Consider the following 23,904-nt stretch of genomic DNA (forward strand, 5'->3'; position numbering starts at 1 on the left):
AATAAATTTTAGTCTCCAAATATTGAGTGTTTATAGCCCCTTTTGATAATTATAATTATTTCACACATAAAAAAAGAGCTCAGTGTGCTGTATTTTTATTTTCCATTTATTTTTTCATTGTGCTGTATTTTTAAAAATATAAATATAAATAAATTTAAATAAATAATAAATAAATGTATATAAATAATAAATTTATAAATATAATAGTTATATAATATTTATATTAAATATTATTATAAATATATATTTATAATTATATAATATTTATATAAAATAAATAATAAATTCATAAATAATAAATTTATTTATTTTATTATTTATTTATTATTAAAATAATAAATATTTATATAATATTTATATAAATAATAAATAAATAAATTTATTAAATAAATTTAATAAAAAATATAAATACTTCCATATGAAAAAATGATTTTAGACTTCTAGTGGTTCTTTGTTTCTGATTTCATCATTTGATTTGCTTTTAAGATCAAAATCTCTTTTGTTTTTCCTAGAACAGACTATTATATGTAATTTGATTTTGAAGATAAAAAAATGTCATTCCACGACCCAGAAATATCAGCAATTATAACTGGGAAGGGAAGGAATAAACAATTTAATCCACCCCCTGACCCCCACCCTCGACAATCTGTTTGTTTATATTGAAGAGAATTTTCAAAATCATATGCATGTATCAGCAAGGGTAAATCAACATTTTTCTGCTTTTTAAAAATCAATTTTGTGCCAGGGGATTTTAGCACTGAGCAGTAGTTGCCCTTTTGCTGCCTTTTTCCCCCCTAACTAAAGAACATTAGATAACCATTTGAAGATGAGAAATCAATGAGGCTTTCTTGAAGATGGGCCTCAAGAGCTCACATTTTGCAAGTGGCTTTAAATTTTTCTTCCCGAGGCAGGAGAACTCCTGGTTGACAGTTTTCTTAGACCACTTATTCCACTTGGCACTGACTCAACGTCTGTAGCCTTTACCTCTAGTTGGTCAGTTGCTGTCCTTATTTTTATCTGTTTTCAGGTTGCCTTTTGCATAGGTTGGGTTGGGAGAGAGTGCCTTCATTTCCCACCAGTGAGGTCAGGAGGCTGGAGTTAGGCTGGTAATGTGATTCGGTACTCCTCATCGCAGCTCGGGATTTTCCTTAAGTGGTTTCTCTTTCTTTGAACTAGATAGCAAGATGCCACAGATGCAGCTAGCACTTCACGAAGGGGGGTTCTGTAGGTTTTTGTGAACTCACCAGTGGCTTTTTAATGCCTTTAGAACATACTGTTGGGGTCTGGCCAGAACCCAGTGTGGGTCCTCGTGGGCAGAATGAGCTGTCAAGGTGGCACATGGTCGTATTAGTCTCAAGTTGGCTGGAGGAGCAGTTGGCTGCAGAGTGATCTAGGGTCATCAGAGCAGGGCAGGAGCGAGGGTAAAAGTGTGGTGGAAGGTAAGGCTCAGGGAAAAACCAAAGTAGTTATAGGGAGAAGATACTGGGTGCCCTGTGCCAGGTCCAATGCCCTCCCCGCTCAACCCAGCTACCTGAGACTGTCCGAGGTGCAGTCTTAAGTTTTTAATCTCAGACATCCAGGTTCCAGTGATTGGCTCTACTCTGTATTTAGATCTTGTATTTTTTGAAACAAACAACCAAGAAATAGATCTTGTGTTTTTAAGGAACATGCTCTGATGGCACGTGTGCTCCATCCTCCCATGAGTTTTAAGTGTTTATTTCTCTTCTTCTCCCCCCACTCCTCCTCTTCTTCCTTTTTTCCTCCTATTTTTATTCTTCTTTATTTCTTATTTTTCCTTCCTTCTTCTTCCTCCTCTTCCTCCACCTTACTCTTTGTTGGTCATTTTTAAATGTCTGCAGGTTAGTGGGAGAGGACTTCACAGGGCCCACTCTTTGTGTAGTCCTGACTTTAGATGCTGCCTCTTCCAGTTCAGGAGATGAGGCTTACCAAAAGACTGATGGCTTTTCATGCTCTGAAAAATCGCATTCAGTGTGTACAAAATGAGCAGCAGTTATGCATTAAATAAAGGTATGTTAATGGTTGAAGAGTCCTTTTAAGGAGGAATTTGGAAAATGTGTTTAATTTAGATGGATAATTTTGGTATTGTAATCGAACGAACATGAGTTCACCCCTTGGTGAGTTATAGATAGGAGTTATACCAGCTGGAGTTGTTACGCAAAGGAAAGTTTACTTGCAGCAAATGAGGAGGTCACAGGGAATAACTTCCAAAGCCGTAACCCTCTGAGCAAGTGTAGGCGTTACTTTTGTTTAGGGTTAGGATAAATATACAGAAAGGGGAGTTTTGTCCTCATTTGTGGAGCCAGGGGTAAGGTCATGCATGTACCTTAAGGAAACATGCCTGTACATGTGTTGTGTGTTATGTAAGGTTGTGCTCCTTTGGGGGCAGAGATTTTAGCATTATAATGAGGTAGAGGCAACTTTCACTCCATGGTCCATGTGCACAGATGTGAGCCTGTGGTTGAGCTCAAACTGATCTGGATGGTCTGGGCGGGTTCAGTCTCTTAGAGCAGATGTTACTGCTTGAGAGAGTAGTTTCAGTTTCCATCATGGGATGCTTTGCCCATTGGGTCTTTCGCCTAAGTTACAAGATAAGCTGGAAAGAACTTAAAGAAAATGTGATGGATCCACGAAGTAAAGGTCAGGTCTTGCGGTTAGTCGTGTGGGGTCATGCTGGTGACAGTATCAGTCTCTGTTTACCATCAATAGTGGGATATTTTCATGGTGAGTTTAGGGTTATAGTAGTTAGCAGTGCTTTCATGTGCTTTCCAAGAAAACTTTAGGTAAATATTTAATAAGAAGAATGGGAATTTGCTTTTTACAGATAGATGCATTTACAAATTTACCTTAATGTTAAATAATTAAGTCATCATTTCTTAGGAGGATTTTTATTGACTTTGATAGAAACTTAAACATCCCTGAAGGTGATGAATTTATTCAGGACCACAAAACTGTTCTCCCACTTTATGACAGCATGATGTTCGTACGGTTCTTAATGATCTTGCCTTGATAAGGGTCTCATGATTAATGAAGGGAGGATGCTTTTAATTTATAGCTTAACCATTTCATGTGAAATCTATTTGAGGTTATTGATCAATGAGTTGTTTAGGACATTTCCTGAATGTTCTGGTTATGAAATCATGAAGTTTGCAATTTTCCTAGGGTGATGGGGTAAAAATTATTTTAATGTAATCATATGGAAAAACAAAGAGTGAAGGCGTGCATCCTTATCTTCATTTTCATTTCTTCCCAGCACTGATCCAGAGCTTTCTACCTAGCAAGTGCACAACAAGCAAATGTTGACCTGATGAAGTCATTGATGCCATGACTTTCATAGAGCCCTTTCCCATTCTTGTGTCCCCAGACCCCTGTTGTGAGGTCGGGTTTTCCCTGGTCAGTTCTTTTCTTTTCTCTTCATCTCCAGTACAGATTCTATCCCTTTCTCGTTACCTCTTTCCATTGGTTTTCCCATGTGCATGGTCTTGCTCTGTTCACTTTCCCTATGACCCTTGGTTTATTTTGTAATTTTTTCCCTGCTCTATTTCTGTCAAGTTCCTCTTTCTCTCTTAGCAGCTAAAGAAAAAACAAGTCTCTGAAAGGTTATTTACATTCAGCGTTGGAAATCATCCCTGGTGCACATTGCTCGACTTAATTATTTTGCCATTTGGAAAATGTTTTATAGTTCAACAAGCTTTCCCATTTCACTACTTACTTTTAAACCTGTTTTCTTGGTGTGGTTTTTCTTTTTTCTGTGTTTCTTTTGTTCCCTTTCAGTTGTCCCTCATTCATTCTCTTCTTTGAATGTGGAGTGAGGTGTCCCTTCGGTGTTTTACTGATGGACTAATTGCCTTCCTAAAATTATTCTTTTTGTTCTCATTACTCGTCATTTCCTGGATTTAGACTCTGAGTTGTGTGCTCAGCCCACCCTCTGCACTAGCTGAGCATGTCCCTTCTCACACTCTTATCAAGTGATCCAGCACTGTATTGCCGGGATGCAAACTCGGTATTCAGAAATGACGAGGCACTTTTACAGGTTAGTAAAAGTAAAACTTGCCTCAGAGGCATGTCATAAAATTATACATAAAATTACGTATGTGTGCGTTGGTGCGAGGGGGATTGGAGCAACTGACAATTGGGTGTGTTAATAGAAGGTATCCCCTTGAGAGAGACTTTGTGAGGTTGGGCTTTAACTTTGTCATTCAAATTCACTGTTTTTCCTTCACTGCTTAGTGCTATGCCTATGCATACTTGATGCTCAGCAAATATTCATGATTTGCATTTGTTTCAGTTTTCTCCTCAAAGATGAAAAAAAGTACTGTGACCATTTATGTTATTGATTTTAAGTACTTTTAAAAATTTCTATTAATTTTAATTTTTATCCTTTTTGAAAGATTTATTTATTAATAGATTTTATTTATTTATTTGACAGAGAGTGAGAGAGCACAAGCAGGGGGAGCAGCAGAGGGAGAGGGAGAAACAGGCTCCCGGTTGAGCAGGCAGCCAGATGGCAGGGCTCCATCTCAGGACTGAACTGAATGAGGGCAGAGGTTTAACCAGCTGAGCCACCCAGGCACCCCTCTACCTTTTTTTTGTTTGTTTGTTTAAAGATTTTATTTGTTTATCTTTTAGAGAGAGAGAGCAGGATGGAGGGGAGGAGCAGAGGGAAAGGGACAGGTGGACTCAGCACTGAGTGCAGAGCCCTATAAGGGCTCAATCCCTCAATCCTGAGACCATGACCTGAGCCAAAATCAAGAGTCAGACACTCAATTGACTGAGCCACCCAAGTGCCCCTGATTTTATGTACTTTTGATGTATTTCCAACTGTTATAGTATTTCTTTCTCCCTGATTATTAAAATGTTTTGTTGGGATGAGCTTGGAAGCAGCATGGGGTTCCTTCCACATCTTTGTTTTCTCTGTGACCTCTGTGTTCCTCTTCCTCCCGCATCTCTTCTTGCTAACCCAAAAGAGACCCCTGTATATAGTATGCCCAGGTTCTGACATTCTGACATTCCACCACCTAAGGCCACCTCACAGTCTCTCTGCCACTTTAATCACTGTGACAAAATCACTCATGTCAGTTTATAGCCTCATGTCTCCCAATAAAAATAAATCCAAGCTATTTAACCTTTGTGTGTGACTTTATTCACTAGAGTTTACCATTTGGGGCCTAGAGCTGCATTTTCTTTAAGACAATGATGCTTATCTTTTGGGAGAGTGACATGTAGTATTTTTTGATGGATCTGAACGCATATGACATACTCACCCAAGGAGTTCCCTTGATGTTTGTTCTTGGAATTTTGATTTTTTTTTTTTTAAACTGGGGTTTTGAACTAACTACAACATCTTTTTTTCCTTTTAACTAAGTCCCAGGTACTTTCTTATCTTATTATTTTATTTTCATTTTTTCTCTAATTGTTACCACCATTTTATGGCCTAACAAGTTAATATAAAATATTTACTTTCCTTATTTCTTAGGAGGTAGATATTACCTACATAGAACTGTTACTCCATGAAATCTCCATGATGCTAAAAGACCAACACATCTGATTAAATCAGAAAAAAACACCACTTGAGGATAGTTCCTTTAGTATAAATAGAGACCCCATGGAGGGATGGCACTCTGAGCAGTTTTTAAGCACTTATATCTTAGTGTGAATGAAGGACCTGAAGTGGTTAAGACCAGAAAGGAAAGTGAGGGCATAGGGTGGTGAGGAGATCCCACTTCAAAATCGTAGGATCAAGTAGCTGGCCCCTAGAAATGAACTCTAGCAGTTCTCATGACTTCAGCAGACCCATTGTTATCTCAGGAACAAAATTATCTATATTTTAATTGTGTTTATATATTTAATAAGAGCTTTATTGGAGTATAATTTGCATACTATAGAATTCACCCATTTAGCAATGGTTTACAACTCAAAGTTTATTAGTATATTCAAACAGTTGTGCAACCACTCCCATTGTCAGTGTTAAAACATTTTCATCACCTTGGCACACCTGGGTGGTGCATTTGGTTAGCGTCCAACTCTTGGTTTCAGCTCATGTCGTGATCTCAGGGTCATGAGATTGAGTCTGCTTAAGACTGTCCCTCTCTTTTTGCCCTTCATCTCTATCTTTCTCTCTCAAATAAATAAAACCATTGTAAGGATTCCTGGCAGGTGAGCCTCGTACCTACAAGGCAGCTCTTTGGGCAGCTCTGGTTTAAAAGATTTTAAAAGATTTGTTATTTAGAGAGAGATCGAGAGAGAGAGAAAGAGAGAGAGAGGAAGGGAGAGAGAGGAAGGGAGTGTGTGCGTGTGAGCAGAAGCATGGGTTAGGGGAGGCAGAGGGAGTGAAAGACAGATTCTCAAGCAGACTCTGTGCTGAGCATGGAGCCCCCCATCTCACGATCCTGAGATCATGACCTGAGCCAGAATCAAGAGTACAATGCTGGGGCACCTGGGTGGCTCAGTGGGTTAAGCCTCTGCCTTTGGCTCAGGTCATGATCTCAGGGTCCTGGGATTGAGCCTGGCATCGGCATTGGGCTCTCTGCTCAGCAGGGAGCCTGCTTCCCCCACCCCCCCTGCTTGCTTCCCTGCCTACTTGTGATCTCTCTCTCTGTCAAATAAATAAATGAAGTCTTTAATAAAAATAATTTTAAAAAAAAGGGTCCAATGCTAACCGATGGAACCACCCCGACACCCCTTTAAAAGGTTTTAGAAAATTGTGTCAGTATGAACTTCCTTGCATCTTTTAGCCATTAATTTTTGTTTCTTTTATTTTTTCTGGCCGTGGCATTAGAGACATTAACACGCTTGAGATATTCACCCCTTAGCTGTTCTGTGGCATCTACAAAATCGACCATGTGAAGGTGCTTGTGAAAATTTTTTAGGAAATTTTTTTTTTTTTAATTTAAAAAAGCTCCTGTTTTGAAATAGTTCAAACATACAAAAAAGGTAGATAGAATAGTGAGAGAGATACTCTTATACTCATCACACAGAATCAACACAAATTTAATAGTTTTTTTTTTAAGGAATAAACATTATATAACATTATATAATAAACATTATAGATTCAGTTGATGCTGTCCTGCCTTCCATTTCCTCATCCTTCTCAAGGGAAATCATCTTGCAATTAGTGTGAATCCTTCCTGGCTTTTTTTATACTTTAGCTACATAAATATTTACCCATAAACAATATATATTACTATTTTGTGTGTTTTGTACATGCACTTATAGGTATCGTATATTTTTTCTACTTCTCAACATTGATTTTCAATTTCTTGTGTTGGTACGGGTAAAATAATTGAATTCTTTCCTTTTTATTTTTGTCTGGCTTTCCATGTTATAAGCTTACCATCATTTATTTCTGTTTATGTTAATGGTATTTATAGATTGTTTTCAAGTTATGTAGAGAAGTTCTCAACTTCTCTACATAATGCCAGGTTATACAGTGATACACCAGTTTATACTCCATTGACAGTGCATAAAAATTTCTGTATATCTCCATCTTCATAATCACTTGGAATGCTAAGACTTAAAAACTTATAAAAATATTATGGATGTGAATACTGTCTGTCACCAGGCTATTGGAGTATCATTGACTCTATTCTCTACACTGTGTAATTTTGTTTCCGTAATATTAGTTCAAATATCATGTGGAATTTGTTTTCTTAAAAATTGAATGAGTAACAGTGCAGCTTTATTACTTTGGGTTGGGAGGCCTCTCTGCCTCAGCTGAGACCTCAGTGGTCTGTATCCTCCACGACGCTGTTCCCAGCCAGGACACGAGCAAAGGAAGGGAGAGTAGGACACAAAGAGGCTAACAGGCAGTGGGATTAAAGGGTGGACTCCAGGTTCCTAAACCAGGCTGTATTAGAATTTGTATGTAGAACTGGGTTAGAGGATGAGATGCTTTATTTTGATAGCTTGTTTTATTTTCTTTTTGAAAACCGTGTCTTATTTGAAGAGCCTCAGAAGGTAAAAATCTAAAGATCAGACCTTTGAGGAAAAATGGCTCCTGAATTTTTTTTTTTTTTAAAGATTTTATTTATTTATTTGACAGACAGAGATCACAATTAGGCAGAGAGGCAGGCAGAGAGAGAGAGGGAGGTAGCAGGCTCCCTGCCGAGCGGAGAGCCCGATGCGGGGCTCCATCCCAGGACTCTGAGATCATGACCCGAGCTGAAGGCAGAGGCTCTAACCCACTGAGCCACCCAGGCGCCCCGGCTCCTGAATTTTTATACAAAGTAACAGTTTTTATAGCAAAGTCCATTTTTTTTTCTGTGAAAACTTTGCATTTGCAATGTGTTTAAGATAACAATCCTAATTTTTTTTTTAAAGATTTTATTTATTTATTTGACAGAGAGAGATCACAAGTGAGCAGAGAGACAGGGAAAGAGAGAGAGAGAGAGGAGGAAACAGGCTCCCCACTGAGCAGAGAACCCGATGTGGGGCTCGATCCCAGGACCCTGAGATCATGACCTGAGCCGAAGGCAGAGGCTTTAACCCATTGAGCCACCCAGGCGCCCCAACAATCCTAATTTTTTAAAAAGATTTTATTTATTTATTTGACAGACAGAGATCACAAGTAGGCAGAGAGGCAGGCAGAGAGAGAGAGGAGGAAGCAGGCTCCCCGCTGAGCAGAGAGCCCAATGTGGGGCTCGATCCCAGAACCCTGAGATCATGACCTGAGCTGAAGGCAGAGGCTTAATAACCACTGAGCCACCCAGGCGCCCCAACAATCCTAATTTTTAATATAGTTTTTGTACTTTATTTTTTTAAAAAATTTTAAATATTTTACTTGAGAGAGAGGGCACGCACACACGCATACACCTAATCGGGGGAGGATCAGGCGGGGAGGGACAATCAGACTCCGTGCTGAGCACAGGCGCAGTGTGGGGCTCAATCTCAGGAGCTTGATATCAGGACGTGAGCTGAAACCACGAGTCAGACACTTAATCAATGAAGCCACCTAGGCAGCCCTTAATATAGTTTTTAATAACAACTTTTTTGAGATATAATTCATGTACTGTAAAATTCATGTACCTTTTAGCAGTGGCTTTTAATACAACTTTTAGTCATTCTCAGTTCTCTTTTTTCTCCTATTTGAATCATCCTATTGTTTTGGGTCCCCTTGTCTACAGGCTGTGATCAGAAGTCCCTTTGCCGAGCTTTTTGTTGAGATGACTCTGCCCAGCCTTAGACATGGCCCTCAGCGCAATGGAAGAACTTCCATTTTCTTGCAGTGGATTTCCATATTTAATAAATATTTTAACACTTAATCAATCAACCATGTGTTTCTGCATTTCCAACAGTTTTCAACAAACAGGCTTTCCAGAATCTGTTATTTCAAAGTTGATTGTGTTATTTCTCTTTCTCAAGAAATAATTAGGTTAGAAGAAGTCCGTATGCTTTCATTTCAGCATCATATGCTCACTGCGGAATGTGTTCAGGAGAAGAACTCCAAATGCAGATACTGTTGCGGGTGGTAGTAGCAGGGGGTGTGTGTGTCTTTGTGGAGAGTCTTTGCGGACCATCCAGTCTCCACAGGGCCAGTGGGTCAGTTTCAGTTCTCACCTTCCAGTGGATGAGAGAAACAGCTACACTTGTCTCTGCACCTTCTAGCCTTGCTGCAGTTGGGTATTTTAGTTATGTTTGAGCCATTAATCATGCCTTTTTATAGCTCCTGTTCTCTGCAGCGTGTTTTCACTAGAACTAGAGATTCTTGATTTCTCCTTTCGTCATCCTGTCTTTGAATAATGAAGGAACAGAGAAGATCGAAAATATTTCATAGACTTTGATTCTTGTTCCTTTTCTTATGAAGTTTAAACTTGCCAGCTTTGCAATTAAAATTTTTACCTTTTTTTTTTTCCCAGATTAAGGCTTAGTAACGTGTGTGTGTGCATGTATAGATGAAAGAGAGAGAGAGAGAAATGGAGTTATTTCTTGTGATTATATTTGTGAACTGATGTTTTAAAAATTCACTCCACAAATATTTATTGAGGGCCTACTACATAGCACGCACTGTTCTGGGCCCTTGGGATACATTAGTGAATTATTTAAAAAAAACAAACAAACACCTGATTTCCTTTTTTATGGGACTTATAGTCTAGCAGATAGATAAACACATAAAAAATGACAAATTATATGGTATATTAGAAGGTTATGAGTACTGCAGAAAAGGAGAAACATACACCATGGTAATGGGGATTGGGAGTATGGAGGGGTATGGGTATATAGGTTGTAATTTTTGATAGGGTGATCCGCTGTGTCTTGCAGAGAAGTGACATTGGGAAAAAACTGGAAGGAAGTGGAGAGTGAGCCAGGCATGTATATCAGGAAGAGCATTCCAGAATGAAAGAACAGCTGGTACAATGACCCTAAGACTGGCGTGTCTGTAAATTATGAGTAACAGTGCTGTTACTCCAAAGATTTGTGTTGGAAGGTCTCACTGAAAACTGTACTTGGGTAAATATTTGGAATTATCCATGTATCTGGCAGTATTTTCAGTTGTATCCTATTTTTTCAAAGGATTGTATTTTCTCACCAAAGAAGACCATACAGATTTTCACTTTGGTGTCTAAATGTAATCCATTCCCCTCCATCTCCCCATGGTATTATGCATTTTGATTATTCTTTGCAAGGTAGTATTACTTCCGTGCAGTTAAATGTACTCCTCTCTCATGTTTAGTACATGTGTGTCTATGGTTTACTTTCTTTGCAGGATGTTTTATTCTGTGTGGTTGGTAGGTATTTTTAGAGCTAGTGTGCCGTAAAGCTTACAAAGTAGTACATAATTTCTCCTGTACTTAAGAGATGAGCGGCATGCTTCCAAAAGAACTTTGAACATATCCTGTTTCACAAATGGAGGCAATAGCCCTAAATTGCATTAAGAGAGTTTTGTTAGCTATGTAAGAGGGAAAATAAGATGATTCAGCATTGGAACAGACCACAAATAGGGGTTGGGAGACTGTCTCAAAAACATAAAATAGTCTCAGCCATCATTTTTTCAAAATAATTTCTTTTTCTTTAAAAATTTATTTATTTATTTGCGAGAGAGAGACAAAAAGAGCATGAGCGGGAGGGGCAGAGGGAGAGGGGGAGAATCTCCAGCAGACTCTGTGCCCAGTACAGCTTCCAATGAGGAGCTCAGTCGCATGACTGTGAGATCACGAGTGAGCTAAAACCAAGACTTGATTTCTTAACGGACTGTGCCCCCCAGGGGCCCCTCAAAGTAGTTTTGAATAGATATATATATTTTTTCCTAATAAGTGGGAAATGAATCACTTAAGTCATTGAATTTCCCTGAAACTCCAATTCCTATCTTTCTCCCTCTGTCCTATAGGTAATGCATATTTCAAGTCCTGTAGCTAAATGACGACCACACTCACTAACAAGTATTAGTTGAATAAATTGGGCATGGAATACAGGTCAGAAATTTTCAAGGACCATTAGTGGAATGCACATGCTAAGAAGGGTTATATCCTCTTTAACAATGGTAGTGTTTGTAACTGCTAGAGAACTAAAAGAAGCCGATAAAATAGTTTAAACTAAATGAAAGCAACCTTTATAATGGTTATATTCCTGAGAGCTCCTTCCCATTTTTGGCTAATTCCAATTTGCAAAATGACTTTTATTTATTATTGTCAGAGAACTGTTGTCACGTTTATATTAAATTCATAAATGAGGACATACTTTGTGCCAAGCAAGGTGCTAAGTGTTGGGAATACACAGGCACTTGGTACAGAGAGTGGAGAGTGATGCGGCCATCAGGCATGAACCTCAGAGAGGGAAGGAGGAATTGTCATCTGGAAGTGACAGTGGGTAAGCGAGAATAAGTCCGAGTCTTGGATATAATACAGAATTTGATTTACGTGTACTCAGACTTGTGCTACCCATGTGGTGCAGTGATAGCACTGATGGAGGTAGACTCTTCTGCGCCCCTTGTGTGTGCTCAGTCTTCCCAGCAATCCTGAGGTTGGGACTGTTGTTCCCACTTACTCAACGGAGAAACTGAGGCACAGTGAGTTTAAATATCTTGCCCAATATCATTAACTTGGGGAAGGGGTGGAGGTAGAATTTGAAACAAGGAATCTGACTCTGGAATCTAGGGTCTTAGCCAGTACCCTCTGCAACTTTTCATAAGAGACTGCTCACAGTTTTTAGACAGAGGGAAACTCTTGAGGATAAAAACACTTTAGTGCTGGATTATTCCCTTAAACGGTAGTAAAGTGTCCTTGTAGACCATTAAAATCTGTGGACAGGGACTATATTTCCTCTAAGTCTTCTGCGGTTCTCATTGGGTCCTGTGCACATGGAAGGGGTTCAGGAGGTGGTGGTGGTATGGAGATGCTAGACCCATGCAGGGAAGACCAGAGAAGGACAAAGGGGATGGCTCAGTGGCCCTTCACTAAGGATCCTGTTCTGGGGAACAGTTCAGTCAGGAGTCCCTGCCAGGAGGCAGCTTCCCAGAAACTCAGTGGGCATAGTTCAGAGCCCCTACCTACACATTTCTCAGCAGTGAATAAATTCTCCTACAGCATCATTTAATAAATCAATTGAAAAGTGAACTCTAGGGACGCCTGGGTGGCTCAGTTGGTTGGGCAGCTGCCTTCGGCTCAGGTCATGATCCCAGCGTCCTGGGATCGAGTCCCGCGTCGGGCTCCTTGCTCAGCAGGAAGCCTGCTTCTCCCTCTGCCTCTGCCTGCCACTCTGCCTGCCTGTGCTCGTTCGCTCTCTCTCCCCCTCTCTCTCTCTGACAAATAAATAAATAAAATCTTTAAAAAAAAAAAAAAAAAAAGTGAACTCTATGTTACTTCAAAGTCTTCATTTGCTTCTGAGCAACAACCCGTAAAAAACTATCATGAAATGGACAGAAAAGCCGTGCCCAGGCTGTTTCCTTTGTAAAAGAGAATCAAGATGTCTTATAGAAATCCTTTCTTTAACCCAGCATGCCAGATGCACGAAGCCCTCATTATGCTCTAATTTGTGCTCAGTAGAGGCAACAACTAGAGAATTTGTTCAGCTTCATATCAAAACACATCAGCAGCATAGAGACCCAGGTCATTTATGGAACATCAGAAACAGTCCAGTGCCCCTGCATGTGTGCTCCTTTGTCAAGGCCGAGAGTTTAAACATAGGGAAGAAAAAATGGCTCTGCCCTAGCTGGGGTCTCCCCAGCTCGACCAGCCCATCCTAAGGAGGCCATGGCTGCTTGTGACTCTGTTTACATATCCTTTCTGTTTCTCACGTGGAGGGAGTCACGTTCTAGCATGCCTTTGACATGAAGTTGTTTCTAGCAAGAGCTGAGTGTATGCCAGTGAAGAGAAAAGTGGTGGGACTAAAGATTTTATTTCTTTTTATATTTAGAAAGTCTCCAATATTATGTTGTGGTTCTTTTTTTTTTTTTTTTTCCTCGTGTGAATTTATGTTTCAGGGCCAAGGGATACTCTACACTCGATTCTGACGTCGTATCATTAGACACTGTTTGCTTGTCCTAGTCTTGAAGACCCTTTAGTGATGATCTGCGTTCTGTCTCCCTCTTTTAGGGCAGTAGGTATCCTTCTATTCTGGCTTTTTGGAGTAAGACTCTCCAGCTTACAGAGTTTGCTTGTATCAAGTAGTAATTATTTTCTAGGTTACAGTTGGCTACAATCTTTCCTTGCCATAACGAACAGTGGATAATGTGACTTGATTGGTTGAATTTTCTGTCTCTTCTCATAACAGTCTTCCTTTCAGACATTTACAGCCTGTATATTTTTAAAAGGCATTTCACTTTTCTAGGGGAGTTGTTTAGTGCTAAAGATTAGGTGACAAAAATGATCTATTTATTGCTAGGGCTAATAGTGACCGGCTCCAATAAATGAAAAAAGTGTAAGTAAGAGTAATTGCTAGAGTTTCTTTCATTACCCTTATCCAACAGAATAATTTCATTATTTTGTTACCGCTTTGATTTTTCCTAGTAACATGTTTGAAAAATTGTACTTACTTGATTTCTTTAGATTTTGGTGCTTTTGAAGTTAGCATTCCCAAAAGATTACAGACTAGATACACGTAATGCTGCACATATAACAAAAATTTTCCTAGTGGGCATTTGTGTTTTCTCTCAAACACACATCATGGATGGATTGTGAAAGTTTTCCTGTAACATGAGGGCAAGGAGTTATTCTTCAAAACAGTTTGGAGACATCAGCTGGTAGTATGTGAATCATACTACCAGTTTAGAAATCTGGGGGGCAGATTCATGTCATACTAAATATAACATCTTCTTGCTATGTTCTAACCTGTGTGTGCATGGGAAGATTCCCTGATTTGAGACGTGGTTTCCTCAGAGATGCCTGCTAATGTTTTCTTTCTCTCACACAAATTTGCATTTCTTCCTTTCCTTCCTAGTTGTGGTAAGACGGCAAGTGTATTCTTCATATCAATCTTTGTTCTAACTACTTGAGAAACAAACAAACAAAAAGAAATATTTTCACGGGTTCTTGTTTCTGGAATTCTCTCATTTGGTGTCCTCATGAAGAAAGCCCTTGGTGGGTGGGTGACAAGTTTCAGAAGAAAAGCATCTTTTGAATATCTTTGCCATTAGAAACTTATTGCCTATTTTTGTTTTTTCTTTTAAGCGGGAGTTTTGTTTTTGCAATATTTTACTTGATTATTTCTTCACTGTGTTCTTGGAAAATTTGTGGACAGTGGAGATATGTTAGGAAGTTAGGAATCTGGTCCTTTTACAGTTTAGCGTATGTATGTGTAAGTTTATGTGTGTGCAGGAAGTCCTCCAAAGTTTACATAGTTTTAGTCTTTACTTCTAGGGGAGATAAATCCTTTTTATCCCACATGAATTTGCTTCCCAAGGAAAGTGCTATGGAATTCTTATGTGCCAGCTAGTCATCATGGGATTTTGTTCAGTATTATTTCTGATTTTTCTTTCCTTGAACGCTTGGAGATGACCCTTTAGTGGAAATGAGCCATAACTCTCAGATGTCTCTAATAGCTTCGCAAAGAAGATGAAATTAAGCAAGCAAGCAAACAAAAGTCCATTGACATACCAGCACTGAGTGAATTGAATCTTGATGTGAAGAACTCGCCATTCTTACTTTTTGTTCTTTGGACTTGGCCTGTTTCCGATGTTGCCTCCAGGAGAGACTGGGACCCAGCTGGCAAGAGACAACCCTTATTTAGAGGCCTGCTTTTAAAATGATCTGACTTAGAGCGGAACTGACTAGTTACTCATTTGATAATTTAACAGCTTAACTGTTTACTGAGTTTCCCCTCCTGTGCTCTTTTTACCTGTCTTTTACTTAGCTTTCAGTAGTTGCATTATTCTTTGTAACAAGCTGTTATATACTTTCACCATAAACAAAAATTTTTAAGTGATTTTCTCACAGCATTCTGTAATTTATACTCCTTTCAGTTCACATTTGGGGAAAAGCAAGATGAAGTATAGGAAGGTTTCATAATTCACTTTTAAATATCGAGTCACTAGTGGGACCAGGAAGACCTGTCATCTTTCTCCCCAACTTTCTTGCAGTAAGGAAGAGTATCTGTTTTCCAGGGCTGATTCATCTCTCGTCTGCTCCTTTTGTCTGCTGATTTTGTTGCATCCAAACGTTGGGGTTCCTTGCACTCAGATTTAATTACAGCTCAATAGCACTACATATTATATTGTTCTCAGGCTGCTAAAGGTCGTAGAGGCCTTCTCTGACTTCAGAATTACACGAGTAAGCGTTTCTTGTTCAGGCCTTAAATGAAGACCTAGTAATGGGCGGTTAATGGCCAAGATGATGGAGAGACTGATTTATCAGAAGATAGCTGGAGCATAAATAGGTAATGAGGCTGCCTGACTTCCGGAATGGAGATGAGAATATCAAGGCTGGTTGGTGCCTGTGTCAGCACAGTCTCTCTGTCTCTAGTTGTTGGAGCAGTGGCCACTGGAGAGAAGGGCCCATGGCCGTCAAGAAATCAAAGCCTTCAGGGCTTCCAGGGTCACCAGAACTGGAAACTTCAGCCAGGGAAATTCAGAGAATGCTTGTCAAGGACTCATTAAAGAAAGTTGTGTGTGTGTGTGTGTTTGTGTGTGTGTTATATATGGCTTCACCTAGAGGTTCCTTGGTGCAGAGATTTATATGGCATAATATCTATCCTTGGGTCATCCACCCCAAAACAAGGGTATGTCCCATTGAGTGAACAAGTTTGCATCAATGTAAAATTTTTCACATCACTTAAAGTCAATGCAAGAACTGGCATTTGAGTTGGAGACCAAGTTCAACTAGAGGGGAAAACCATGGGAACTGGTTACGTGTTAGGCTCACACATGTTAGCTCTGCACAGAATTCTACTTACTAACCCACTAGCCAAGGGAACGCTATCCGGCTCCTGTGGCCCCAACAAATTGTAGAATGAGGAATCTTAATGTTAATAGATGTGTCTCCTTGAGCATTTTTGTCAGAAGTTCACTTAAGGCCATGGAGTAATTACAGTGAGATTCTGGTGATTTTTCAATTGGCCTTTTCTGTTGTAGAAAAAGAAAGGGATAATATATGCAAGTGATTATTGGTATTTTGTTTTTTACTGATCTCAAGGTATATTAGATGCCAGGAATTACACTTGAATTTTTTTTTAAACTAACTTGAAATGAATAGTAAAGTATTTTGGATGCAGAAAAGCTAAAGATTCTGTTACATGCATTAAAGACTTCTTTTTAATAATGTTAATTACTTTCACAGTTACCGGGTTACACAATGCCATTTGACTGGTAATACTCCTACCCCCATTGGTATTCATTGATTCATTATTCAAGTTGGGCTTAATGAAAAACCCAAACTTCCTTGTCTTTCTCTTTGTGTCAAAGTTCTGATTCTCCCGTGAAAGTTTCAGTGTCAACTTAGCTTTAAAAAAATGGTTATGAATAAAGCAGTCTTGAAAGGTTCATTTGTACTTACTTGATCTTTCGGATATGTAGGTTGGCCCTGGTTCATGGGCTCTAGCCGATGCAAGGGGAGAAAGGCTGCCAAGAGGCAAAATGCACAGGAGCATGGGGTTATGTTAGCTTCACATTGAAATTTCAGCTGTTACCCATGAATAATAAATAGGCCTCAATCTGGGAATTTATAGCAGGTTCTTCTGGTCCTAAAATTCTGTGATTCATTTTTGAAATTTGAATTTAAAATTATCCTTACATAATTTTATTGGTTTATTAAGTTTTCTTGCCATCTGGATAGTTATTTTATATCTTCCGATGTTTTTCTTTCAATCTTTTGTTTCACAGCTTCTAGAGAGGTCAGCCTCAGTGCTGTCTCAGTCCTTAAAACACACATATACACTCACACACTTCGCCATGCCTATGTAACTTTTTTTCATTAAAAGATGGATTTCTATGTCTACTTTAAACTAATTCTTAATTTCTTAGGTTGTGATGAAATTGGCCTCAGAGCATGTGCTCTGTGTCCAATGTGGTAACGCTATTGATTTTTTAGTGAAAACAGATTTCTAAACACTGTTTTTCATCATTTAATTTTCTTTTCATATGCTTTAAAAATGTTCTTTAGAACATTTTAGTGACTCTAAAAATGCTCCTATTATAATAATTACTCCTAAGAACCCGGTAAAACCTGCAAGCACCTCCACACTGCAGAATGGAAACTGGGATGAAGCATGCTGCCAACAGCCTCTGCTACCAAGCAGTGTGACTTTGCAAATGACATTTGCCCACAATGGCCTGTTTTCTTCTCTGTAAAATAAAGATGGTATATTATATGAGCTTTAAGGGTTTTCTCCATATTACTGTATGATACTGAAGCATTTGATTAATAGTTTTTGAAATCGCAAATCTTTTTTTTTTTTTTTTTAGATTTTATCTATTTATTTGAGAGAGAGAAAGAGAGTGAGAGAGAGATAACATGAGCTGGGTAAGGGGCAGAGGGAGCAACCGACTTCCCGCCAAGCAGGGAGCCCGATGCAGGGCTCAGTCCCCCGACTCCAGGATCATGACTTGAGCTGAAGGCAGCTCCTTAACTGACTGAGCCACCCAGGCTTCCCAAAATAGCAAATCATTCTTATGTAGTAATTTGAAAGAATGCATTTCTGCAAAATTACATTTTTTACATATCTCTGAGAGCCATTATTACATTTTAGCATTCAAATGGAAGTTAATAAGTATTAGAATTTTTGTTTGGCAATATATATTAGCATCCACCCCCCCAAAAGGGGAAAATCCTGATATTATACTAGTTCTCTCTTCTCCAACATTTCCGTTTCATTTGAACTAAAAAGGCAGGGTCTAAGATTAACTTTCTGAGAACCATCTTGGCTCACATTGATGGTGTTGGCCAAGAAACTAGATTGTTAATACAGCATGAAGTCAGTGTAATTCTACTTAATTATTTCTCCAAGATAACCTAAAGGCGTAAACATATTTGTTCTCTTTGGCCTGCTTTTTTAAGTCAAACATGGGGAAGGCAGGTTCCAGAAAGAGAGAAGGCCACACAGAATGCAAGGAAACCATGCTAACATTTGTTTCAGCGATCACCACTGCAATTTTGGTTTGGCCGGCAGTCTTGAGTTTGGAGTTTGATCCTTGTGCCTTCATGAATGCCTGAGCTCCAGCTGTGAGAGCCTTGGTTTTAACCAATCGGTGGAAGAGAATGACATTGAACCACTGGTGGAATCAGCTGTTTATGGCAACTGCTTTTTTTAATGTTCGGGTACATTGCCAGTGATGCTGTATTGGGTTTCCCATTGCTGCTGTAAAACATTGCGACAAACTTAATATTTTAAAACAACAAAAATTAATTTTCTTCCAGTTCTGTAGATGAGAAGCCTGGAATGGGTTTTGCAAAGCTAAAATGCAGGTGTTGGCAATACTGTGTTCCTCTAGTGAGAGTTTTCCTTGCCTTTTCCAGTATCTAGAGGCTTCCAGTATTCATTGGCATATGGCTTTTGCCTCACCTTATTCTAATTTCTATTTCCATCATCACATCTCCTTTGACTCTGACCCTTCTAAGACTCTGGTCTTATAAGGACTCTTGTGATTAGATTGGGCCCACCTGGATAACCCAGGATAATCTCTCCATCTCAAGGTGCTTAAATTTGTCACATTCGCTAATTCCCTTTTGCCGTGTAAGATAATTTGTTCATAGGTTTCTGGGATTAGAGTGTGAGCATCTTTAGGACCATTATTCCATCTACTACAGATTCCTTTTACTCACTCATATGTCACCTAGATGCCAGTTCCTCCCAGAGCCTTCTAGGACCACCTAGAATCCCAACCCTGGTCACCTGTTTACCATGTTTTATTAAATCTGGGAATAATGTATTTATTTTCTCAGTTTATTTTTTATTGTTCATCCTCTGTCATTTTATTTGTCACTTTCTGTCTCCTTCCCCTAGAAAATAAGCTCCACTGACAGAGAAACGTGGTCAGTTTTCTTCACTAAATCAGAATAGCTCCCAGCACTTGCTAGACTCTCAGAAGGTTTTTGTTGAGTGAATCAATCTGTATACAGACTAAGGAAGCTTGCCTGAGATTAAAACAATATTAATATACTGTTGTTCCTGCTACTATCAATAATGCAAGCGTTTTTTACTAAACAGCAGTTAAACATGCTGTCAATAGGTTTTCTTTTGAATTTAAGTAATGCGTTTCTCTTTGGGACACATGCGAGATCAATAAAATAAGATACTAGCTGTTCTAAACTGAAGCTGTAGGAAAAACAAAATGTAAGAATTAGATGAAATTAGTATAAACAATAAGTATCTTGCTGAGAAAGAACGGTAATGTTATCTTGATCCCTACACTGAATCAGGATACCGTGATGAATAGCATGGGGCCTCTCCCCTATTCACCCCAGTTATGTGCCAAGAAAGAATGGAGACAAGAGAGGTTTTAATGGAGACATCATTTCTGGTAAGCAGCACTTTCCTCAGGCTGTTCCAAAACATGGTTGTTAGCACTTCAGGAAACTCAGAAAGCTTTTAGACAAAAGGAAAGACATTATCCATCGACATGGCATTAAGAACAACTTTGATGGAAGGAGTGCATATCTGTAGGCAGGTAATTTATAGCTGTTCCGTTGTTGTTCGTTTAAGTATCCAGGTGACTAATAAAACAAACCCTCAAATGAGTCAGGAAATACTTATCGAGTACCTGACGCTGGTCACTACTGAGGCCCTCGTATGATAGTGAACAGTATTGAGGAGGAGGAGCGGAGGTGGTTGCAAAAGACTGGGAAGACTTCATGGAGGAGGAGTGTTTAGACTGAACCGTGTCTCCTCCAAAATTCCTGTGTTGAAGCCCTAACCCCTGCTGTGGCTCTGGAGATAAGACCTTTGCAGACAAAACTGAGGTTAAATGAGGTAGTTAGGTGTGCCATGTGTGCACATGTGTAGAGAAAAAGCCGCATGAGGACAGTGAGAAGCCAAGGAGAGAGGTCCCAGGAGAATCCAAATCTGCCTACCCCTTGATCTTATAGTTGCAGCCTCCAAAACTATGAGAAAGTAAATTTCTGTTGTTGAAGCTTCCTCGTCTGTGGTACTTTGTTGTGACAGCCCTAAGAGACTGATACAAAGAGGAGCTTGAGCTACATTTTGAAGGATGGATTGGGGCCATTTCTGGGAAATGACCTTGGTGAAGATCACTATCCAAGGGTCTGGTTCAGAAAGGCGCTCCGCAGAAGTGATGGATAAAAGGCACCAAAAAAAGTTGGAATACACCCAGCTTGTTGAATTAAAGTGTAGAAGGGAAAATTGACCACAGATAGAGTATGGATGTGTCCTTGGGGACTTGTGTGCCCTTATATCTAGGGTGGGGAGAGATGACTGTGGAGGATCTTGATACCCAGGGAGAGAAAATTTGTATTTGGTACAGTAGAAAATCTGGGGCTTACATTTGGGTTTTGGTAAAGGGTCAATTTTAGATCAGGGAGAGTATGATATGTGGCAGATATGGGAAGAGCAAGGTGTGGTTTCAAAAACTATAAGAAGGGGAAAAAGCCGGAGTTTGGTGATAGCCTGGGTATTTATTACCTGGGAAGAACCGGGAGTTAAAGTTGAACGATTAATGAGGTGATGAGGCTGAGAGGTATCCAGACAGTTCTTCATTCTTGGGGTTACATGGGGATTGGAATGTGTTAGCAACTGAGGTATGGTGTTCTTCTACCCCTACTTCTTTCAAATACTTTAAAAGACAAGAATTCTCTTTTCTTTCCAAAAAGCTTTATTATTATCAGTTAAGCTCTCTCCTTTCACCTGATGCCATAAACTTACTATGTGTGAAAATCCCAGGGATGATTGAGGTGCCCTTAATGGCCCACAGAATCTTAGGGTGTTTCTTTTTTTTAAGATGTGCTGGTTCTTTGGGAACAGTAACACCATCTGCCTCATGTACTACTTAAATACGGTTGCTCAGATGGTTTTTATCTATAAAATAGTGTTTGTTTTATTCTCACTGTTGGAATTATACATGTTTATTGTAGAAATTTGGATACTAGAGAAATATAAACAAAAAATTTAATTCATAGTCTTACTGATTATCTATAGCTACAGTTAATATTTGGAGAATCAAACAATAAATGGTTTTGTTTCCTTCTTTTCAGTTAATGCACATGATTATTCAATATGTTAATATTGGTGTTATTGGTAACATTACATTTTTTTTTTTTAGAGTCCCTTGTGATTTTCTCTGGGAGTTCCTAGAGTAACATAGGAAATGGTGATTTTTTTTTTCCCTAACGAATTTTCATAGGTGATATTTTCAGTAGTTAGCAGAGATTGAGTTTTGCTCTAAAAAGATGTGGAGACGTCTATGAAATTATTTTTGGCAAATTAGAACTGAAATATTATTTTTAAAGTATGTACTTCAGATAGGATTAAAAAGGTTTTTTTTTTTTTTAGATTTAGTTACCTTCTTTGTAAATAGCTCATATCCATCTTATTATTTTACTCTTAAATTGAACATATTTTTCCCTCTTTTTTAATACACAAAGTTTAATTTTAAAGGAGCCTATCATATAATATAGAGTAAAATGGATGAAGTGCAGTCTTCTTGGAAATGAACTGTTTAGCCACTAGAGTAAACCAGAAAGGTAGGGTACTTGCCCTCTGGGGTGAGGTAGTACTTTACTTCAGATGGGTGAATGCTTGGCTTCTAAGAAGGTGTGGATTTTACTTTTTTCCTTTACTCTCCATGCTGAACCTGTTTTCTAATTTATGATATTATAAACATTTTAGAATCATCAAAAGAAATGCTTATTGTCTGATTGCTGTGGCTGAATAGTAAGTACCTTTCATCTTTTTGATATTGCAGTTGACTCATGTTGACCAGGCGAGCTTCCAGGTTGATGCCTTTGGAACATCCTTCATTCTTGATGTCGTGCTAAACCAGTAAGTCCTTGTTGAGCTACATTCCCTTTGGTCAGATACACATTCAATCCACTTTTATAACTTTTTGTAAAGTTTTGTTTTCTTACGATACTTTACTTCGTCTTCCTGTATCAGTTCAATAACTACATTTAAAACTTTTGTATCTATTGTAAGTTATAAAGTCTGGCAAATAACAGGAAATGGATATCCATTTGAAATTGAACAGCTGTAACAGATTTAAGAAGGTAATGTGGAGGTCAAGACTTACTCTAATATTTTGCATAAGAATATATCTGACCTAAGTTCCTCTTAATGCAATAAATTGTAAAAATAATATTTTGGGTATTAAAATGTCTTTCTTTAGAACAGCAGATGTGTGACCCCTAATAATGGCATTAGATGCATTGATTTGGGAGTCAGTTTCTTTGAGGTTTAGGGTACTGTGATTATTTTGTAAATATGATGTAATTTTGGAAATTCTGTTTTTCAGTTTCGTTAGACACCCTTCAAGTGTCCATTAGCCACTTGTGGCTAGTGGTTACTTCATGGGATAAGGCAGAACATTTCCATCACTGCAAAAGGTTCTGTTGAGCAATACTGGTTTAGAATTCTTTTGGGGAATGGGCGTATATGACCTGTTAAGATTATTGAGCTAGGTCAGTCAGTATTTGGAAAGAGAATTCACATCTTCCTTTTAGATTCCAGACCATGTCTAATGGATTAATTTAATAATTAGTCTTACTAGTATCCTAGTTTTTGTGGAATTTTTTTTACAAAATGTTACAATTCCATCTTTTATGTTAATATTTAAGCCATGTATTAGTTCATTTTTTATCTTTTTTTTACATTTTATGTATTTATTTATTTGAGAGAGGGAGAGAGTGGGGGAGGGGCAGGCAGAGAGCAGGAGGCAGAAAATCTCAAGCAGGAGACACCCTGAGTGTAGAGCGCAGAGCCCTTGCAGGATTCGATCTCACAGCCTGGATATCATGACCTGAGCCAAAACCAGGAGTCGGTCGCTTAACTGACTGAGCCAACCAGGCATTCCTAGTTTATTTTTTAATTAAGTTGTCTCATAGATACCTTTTGTAAGTATGTCTCCCCTCTCTTCATATTTTTGTAGTTTACAAACAATTTAAACACTGAAACGCATTGTTTTAGGTGGAAAGTGACTTTTTGGGTGATCCATTAATCCATTAATTAATCATCCATTAATGATTAATGATCATTAATAGGAGTTGTTTGTTCTTTGATCATGTATATTTCTAAAATATAACAGAAATTTTAAAGAAAAGTAACATGGGGTACCTGGGTGGCTCAGTCCTTCCGGTGGCCTACTCTTGATTTCAGCTCTGGTCATGATCTTGGGGTCATGGGATTGAGCCCTGCATCCAGCTCCATGCTCGGTGGTGAGTTGTCTTGGAGTTCTTTCTCTCCCTCTTCCTCACCACCGCCCCCCCGCCCCCCTGCCCCCTGCTCATGCATGCATGCACACACACTGTCTCTCTCTCTCTCTCGCTTTAAAGTAGATAAATAAATCTTTAAAAAAAG

General features: G+C 38.8%; 1 protein-coding gene across 5 annotated transcripts in view; it reads left to right on the top strand.

Moving 5' to 3' along the window:
• Window positions 1-23,904, top strand: part of ADAM22 (ADAM metallopeptidase domain 22) — a gene marked incomplete at its 5' end in the record, with an annotated part of 227,572 nt that overhangs the window by 10,771 nt on the left and 192,897 nt on the right. For all 5 annotated transcript variants that reach the window (XM_080818828.1, XM_080818829.1, XM_080818830.1 and 2 more), the window contains one exon: window positions 22,298-22,374. In XM_080818828.1, coding sequence (XP_080674954.1) covers window positions 22,298-22,374 — 77 coding nt within the window. The remainder of the gene's footprint in view (window positions 1-22,297; window positions 22,375-23,904) is intronic.

The sequence above is a fragment of the Martes martes genome, assembly GCF_963455335.1.
Source record: "Martes martes genome assembly, chromosome: 11".
NCBI classification, from domain to species: domain Eukaryota; kingdom Metazoa; phylum Chordata; class Mammalia; order Carnivora; family Mustelidae; genus Martes; species Martes martes.